Below are 6000 nucleotides of genomic sequence, written 5' to 3' on the forward strand. Positions count from 1 at the left end.
CACATCTACAGCCTCACAGCCACCTGCAATGCTGTAGCCACGGCCCAAGGCTCCTGGGGTAGGGAGGCTTCAAACTCCACGGTCAGAACCCACTGTGCAGCCTCGAGCAACATGGCTGGAGAGAGCCTCCTGCGTGCCGTGCAGCTGGCACTGCTAAGCCCTTGACGTGGATCAGCTCATTAAATCCTTGGAACAACGCCCTGTGGCAGTCAAATACCAGTATCATCCCCTTGCTAAGTCCCAGTCAGAAACCAAGAAAGTGAGATGCAGTAGGAGGCACGGCCTCGCGTGCTGCTGGAGGGAGTCAGGTGAGACTTCCCCACACAGGGAGTAGGCGGAACAGCAGCGTGGGAAGGGGGCTGGCACTGGAGCCAGCCGCACCCGGTTCAAATCCAGGCTGTGCCGCTTCCTGGCTCTGTGACCTTGAGCAAGTCCTTTCACTAATCTGAGTCTCAGAGTCTGTATTTGCAAATGAGGACTTGGTGTATGGTGCTTTGGGGAGGATTAGAAGACATGATGTTTACAACCTGTGTGGCTCTTGATAACAATATCAACAACGGCTACTGATGACACAAGTTGTGAGCAGTGTGCTAGGGACTGTACATGTTTGAAACTGTGTCTTAAACTCACCGGGCCAGGTACGGTGGCTCACGGCTGTAATCCCAGCACTTTGGGAGGCCCAGGCAGGCAGATCACCTGAGGTCAGGAGTTCAAGACCAGCCAGGTCAACATGGTGAAACCCCATCTCTACTAAAAATACAAAAATTAGCTGGGTGTGGTGGCTCAAGCCTGTAATCCCAGCTACCCAGGAAGCTGAGGCAGGAGAATCGCTGGAACCCGGGAGGCAGAGGCTGCAAGGAGCCGAGATCACATCACTGCACTCCAGCCTGGGCAACAAGGGTGAGACTCCATCTCAAAAAAAAAAAAAAAAAAAAAAACAACTCACCAAATCCTCATAACCCAACATTTCTCGGCCCCAGCCCTACCAACGTTTTAGGGTAGGTAATTCTTTGTTGGGGACTGTCCTGTGCCCTGCAAGGCGTTTGACAGCATCCCTGGCCTCTACACACCAGATGCCAATAAATCCCCACTAATTGTGACAACCAGAAATGTTTTCCAGACATGGCCAAATGTTTCTAGGGGGTCAAAATCACCCCCCATTGAGAACCACAGTCAGAACCCAATGAAGTAGGTACACCAAGCACTAAAAGGACTTATCCATGTCAAAGAGCCAGCAATGGTGGCTCTGGGACACAGGCTGGCTGGCTACTATATTGCAAAAGCTGACCCTTCCCTTTCCTCCCCGACCCATCTCCCCAAGGCCTACCGCCAGCTGCAGGTCACGGCTGCGAAGTACAGCCGAGTTCTTCTCCTCACTGAGCTGTGCCAGCCGCATGGCGATCATGTAGTTCTCATCCTTGAGCCGCAGCAGCTCCAGGCTGCCCGCCTCCCAGTCCTCCCGCAGCCGTTGACAGCGCTCCTGAGCCTGCTGCTGGTCCCGCAGCCGCTGCTCCAGCCCTGCCCTCTCCTCCTCGAGCACCCGGCCCCGGGCCTGCAGTTGCTGCTCCCGCTGCAGCTGGCTCTTGCGAGCTTCCCGCAGCCGTCGCACCTCTGTCATCAAGAACTGGGTCAGGCCCTCAGGCCCCTCCTCATCTGCCAGGACAGAACAAGGGACAGAATAGGCAGCTCAGGCAAGTAAAATCCAGGAGATAACATACTGTGTCAAAAAACTCAAACCATAAAAACACTAGAGGGAAATTCTGGAATATATTTGTAGAATTTGGGAGAAGGGGAGGTCTTCCTAAACAACACACAAAATCCAGGAGTTATAAGAGAAAAAAGATGGACAAATCCATATAAAAATGTTTAAACCTTTGAAAAATGAAAGATGTAACAAAGTTAATAAGCAACAGAGTGGGAGAAAATATAACAAGAACTCAGAGCCATAATATATAAAGAGCTCCTACAAATCAATAAGATCAACAACCAAATAAAAATATGGACAAAAACTATCAATAGGCAAGTCCCGAAATAAAAATAGTTAATAAATACAGGAAGATATGCACCAACCTATCAACAATAATTATAGTAGCTACTAATATTTGTTAACTTCATTCTTTGTGCTAGACACATCTTAATCTTTATGACAACACTATAAGGTAGGTACTATTATCGTACCCATCTTAAAGACAGAAAAACTAAAGCACAGATCAGTTATTTACCCAAGGTTTAATAACTAGTAACCTGTGAACTGTATCACTCAATGAAATATAAACTTAAAACAATAACATTATTTTTTACATATCAGAATGGCAAAAATGTTTAAACATGATCCCCAGAATTCAAATGGGCCCTTATACACTCCTGGTAGGAGGTATGTTGATTTAACAGTTAAAATACACAGACTCTTTGAGAAATTCTTCTCAGAACCTCTTCGCCTGAGACGCATTTGCACAAGGACGCACATACAAGGATGTTCCCACATCGTTGTAATAATACAAAACTGGAAACCTAGGTATCCATCAACTGGAAATGGGTTAAATGAATTATGTCCTAACTTCACTAATGAACAGTATGCAGTCACTTAAAACAAGTGTATGTAACAGAGGTGAAAGAATCACTAAAATCAGCTGTTCTAAGAAAAAGCAAAATACACATGTAGGCGTGTGTGTGTGTGTATGTGTGTGTGTTTTTTATATAAAAAAATTCAGCTGGGTGCAGTGGTTCACGCCTGTAATCCCAGCACTTTGGGAGGCCGAGGCAGGCGGATCACGAGGTCAGGAAATCAAGACCATCCTGGCCAACATGATGAAACCCCATCTCTATTAAAAATAAAAATACAAAAATTAGCGGGGCGTGGTGGCTCATGCCTGTAATCCCAGCTACTCAGGAGGCTGAGGCAGGAGAATCGCTTGAACCTGGGAGGCAGAGGTTGCAGTGAGCCGAGATCGCACCACTGCACTCCAGCCTGGTGACAGAGCAACACTCTGTCTCAAAAAAAAAAAATTCAAAGTCACCTGGAGCCTCTGTATTTTTTTACATAAAAAAACTATACATCTGTGTATGACAGACATATGTCTGAAAACTATCAGGAAGAAAGAGCCATCTTAAGCATGTGGCTCTGAACTTGGAATAACAGCACTAGCAACCAGCCCCACCCTCAGCCTACCATGGGGCCCTGGGCAAGCCCCTTCAGCCTCTCCATGCCTCAGTTTCCCTTACTGTTCAACAGGCATAGTGGGAGCGCCTCCCTAACAGGGATGGGGAAAGGAGCCTGTGCACTGGAGTCCGAGGTGCCAGCATCCACCGCAGATCCACTCACCGAGGATCATGGAGCAGCGCTGGGCGGGTTCCTGGCCCGTGAGCAGCGTGAAGTGTTCGGGGTAGTAGAACTCCAGGGCTTCCAGGAAGGCCTCATAGCCCCTCTTGCCACGGCAGCGCAAGATGTCCATCAGGCGCCCTAGAGAGTAGTGGGGGGATGTACCCAGGGTCTAGGGGAGGGCCTCCCCAAGTGCCTGGTTGCTTCTGCCCCCACCATGCTCCAGGCCCACGTTCCCCAGATTTTTGAGCCAGTGACACACACAGAGGCCTGTCCCAACACATCAGGGAAGAGAAGAGAGCCATTCTGCCACAGCCAGGGGAGCACATTGCCTCATGACTCCTGGGCTCCCAGAGCTCCCCAACACCCGCCATAGACACAGACGCCGGCCCGCAAATGCAGCCGGCCTTTTCAATGGCACAGAGAAGCCCCCTCTATCCCCAGAAGCAAAGAAAATACTTCTCCCATTGGCCATGCCTGAAATTCCACCATTAAAGACCATTCCATCACGCCTTTGTGAGCTCTGGTTCAAAGGCACACCCTGTGGGAGAGGGGACCCTCGTAAAGCTGAGACGGGTCTTGACACTTGAAAAAGGACTCCCCCAGAAGTGTATGGTGCACAGAGGAAGGGACAGACAGAACTCGGAGATCAAAGAGCGCAGGAAAGGTGCCAAGTCCACCGGCTGTGACCGGGAGGTCCCAGGCCCAGCCGGCCCTGGCAGCCACATCCAACCCTCTGCTCTAATGTGGACCCAGGAAGTGGGAGAGAACCCCAAGAGACAAAACTCTGACCCCGGTGTGGGCAACGCGGACCGCCAGGGCGCAGTGGTGGTTGGGGAGGAGGCAAGGCTGGTGGGCATATCCAGCCGGCCCACTCTACTGATGGCGGGGACCGAGCCCCAGGGCAGCAGAGCCCTAGCTTCGCGCTCCACGGCTGTGGGCGCTGCGCCCAAGGGCACGGTCGGCCCAGGTCGTGGCCCACTCGGGAACCGCGGCTCACCGGTGCGGTTGACGCGGCACGGGAAGCGGTAGGTGCTCAGCACCTCCTCCTCGTCCTGCTCGTCGATGACCCGGCACTGGCGCAGATACGGCGTGAGCTTGGCCGGGTTCAGGGCGCGAGCCAGCCGGTGCCGGACGCCCTCGATCCGCTCCCACAGCGCGTCCTCCTCCGCCTCGGACCCCGAGCCGGCCCCGGCCTCCTCCTCGGCCTCCCCCGCCTCCGCCCGGCCCGGCATGGCCGTGTCCTCAGGGTCTGCGGGCAAGAGGCGCACGGGGGTCGACCAGGGCGCCCTAGGGCTAGATGTGCGGCCAAGCACCCTCTGGGGCGTAGTCCGCAGACCCGCCGTCAGGGGCGCGCCCCTAGCTCCCCGCGACTCACCCCGCACGCTACAGCCGCCTCCGGCTCCCGGGTCCGCGCTCGGGCGGCGGCTCCGCCGGCGCAGGGGGGCGGTGCCCGTGGCGCCCACGGCTCCGCCCCCGTCCCCGCAGCCTCCTGGGCTGCCCGGGCCTCCCCACATCGCCGCCCGCCCCGGGTCGTGCGTCCGGCCCCCGGCCACCCCGCGCGTCCGTCCGCACGCCCTCCCTCCCGGCCGTCCGGCTGCGCCTCCCCCTGCTTCCTGTTTCCCGCCGGCTCTCCAGCCCGGCTCGGCGGGGTCCTGGCCGCCCGCCCACACCTGCCCGGCCTCTGGGCGGGGCGGGGGCGGGCAGGCGCGCTCACACCCCCCGCGCGCCGCGACACACCTTCCCCGGGCCACGCGCATCGTCTCCCCACGCTCACAGCGCGCCCGCCCGCGCGGGGCTAGCCGCTCACGCCTGGCGCAGCCCGCGGGCACACAACCTGGGCTTGCCCTTCCCGGGTCCCCACATACACTGCAAGCGCCGGAGCTTCCCTGGAGCGCGAGACAGCCCCGGGGGGGACAGCAATGGGCAGAGGTCATGGGGGCCTTCTGCAAGATGGGGGTCTGAACCTGCAGGGCGGCACTGCCAGCTCCCCTCCTACGCAAACTCCCGTGGCACTTGGGGACCAGGGACCCCACAATTCTCAAAGGGTATTCCTCCAGGTGTTGGTCCCAGAGATGCTGGGGGCGGGCTGTGACTAGCCATCCATACTCCCGCTCCCGCCTGGGAGGCCGGTGGTCTCTTACCATGATACTGGCCGAGTCTACAGAGTATCTGCTGGTGCATGCGATAATAGTCTCGCCATGCATTAGAAGCTGCCAGGTATCTGCTGCCAGGGAAGAACAGAGGAGGCACAACCGGTACAGGAAAGAGATGTGAGCTCCCTAAACGCCTTCCACAACTTCTGAATTAGATGCCGTGGACATATGTATTACTTATCCAAAGAATTAAGGTTTCAATCAATAAAGGCTCTGAAAAGCCTTGCTTAAATTAAGGCCGGGGGCGGTGGCTCATGCCTAGAATCCCGACACTTTGGGAGACCGAGGCGAGTGGATCACCTGAGGTCAGGAGTTCGAGACCAGCCTGACCAATATGGCGAAACCCCATCTCTACTAAAAATATAAAAATTAGCCGGGCGTGGTGGTGCGCGTCTGTAATCCCAGCTACTAGGGAGGCTGAGGCACGAGAATCGCTTGAACCCAGGAGGTGGAGGTTGCAGTGATATCGTGCCACGGCACTCCAACAGCCCGGGCAACAGAGTGAGACTCCCCCTCAAAAAAAAA

General features: G+C 55.4%; 1 protein-coding gene across 3 annotated transcripts in view; it reads right to left on the bottom strand.

The window, feature by feature from the left end:
* Nucleotides 1–5702, bottom strand: part of CARD10 (caspase recruitment domain family member 10) — a 30815-nt gene extending 25113 nt beyond the window's left edge. The window contains exons 1-4 of one of the 3 annotated variants that reach the window (XM_054469861.2): nucleotides 5464–5702; nucleotides 4320–4571; nucleotides 3323–3460; nucleotides 1328–1653 (exon numbers count right to left, since the gene is read on the bottom strand). In XM_054469861.2, coding sequence (XP_054325836.2) covers nucleotides 1328–1653; nucleotides 3323–3460; nucleotides 4320–4571; nucleotides 5464–5503 — 756 coding nt within the window. In that variant the 5' untranslated portion in view covers nucleotides 5504–5702. Of the gene's footprint in view, nucleotides 1–1327; nucleotides 1654–3322; nucleotides 3461–4319; nucleotides 4897–5463 lie in introns of those variants that run through there. The other 2 variants (XM_054469859.2, XM_054469858.2) reach the window with 2 other exon arrangements.
* Between the last annotated feature and the right edge of the window lie 298 nt (nucleotides 5703–6000).

The sequence above is a fragment of the Pongo pygmaeus genome, chromosome 23 (assembly GCF_028885625.2).
Source record: "Pongo pygmaeus isolate AG05252 chromosome 23, NHGRI_mPonPyg2-v2.0_pri, whole genome shotgun sequence".
NCBI lineage: Eukaryota > Metazoa > Chordata > Mammalia > Primates > Hominidae > Pongo > Pongo pygmaeus.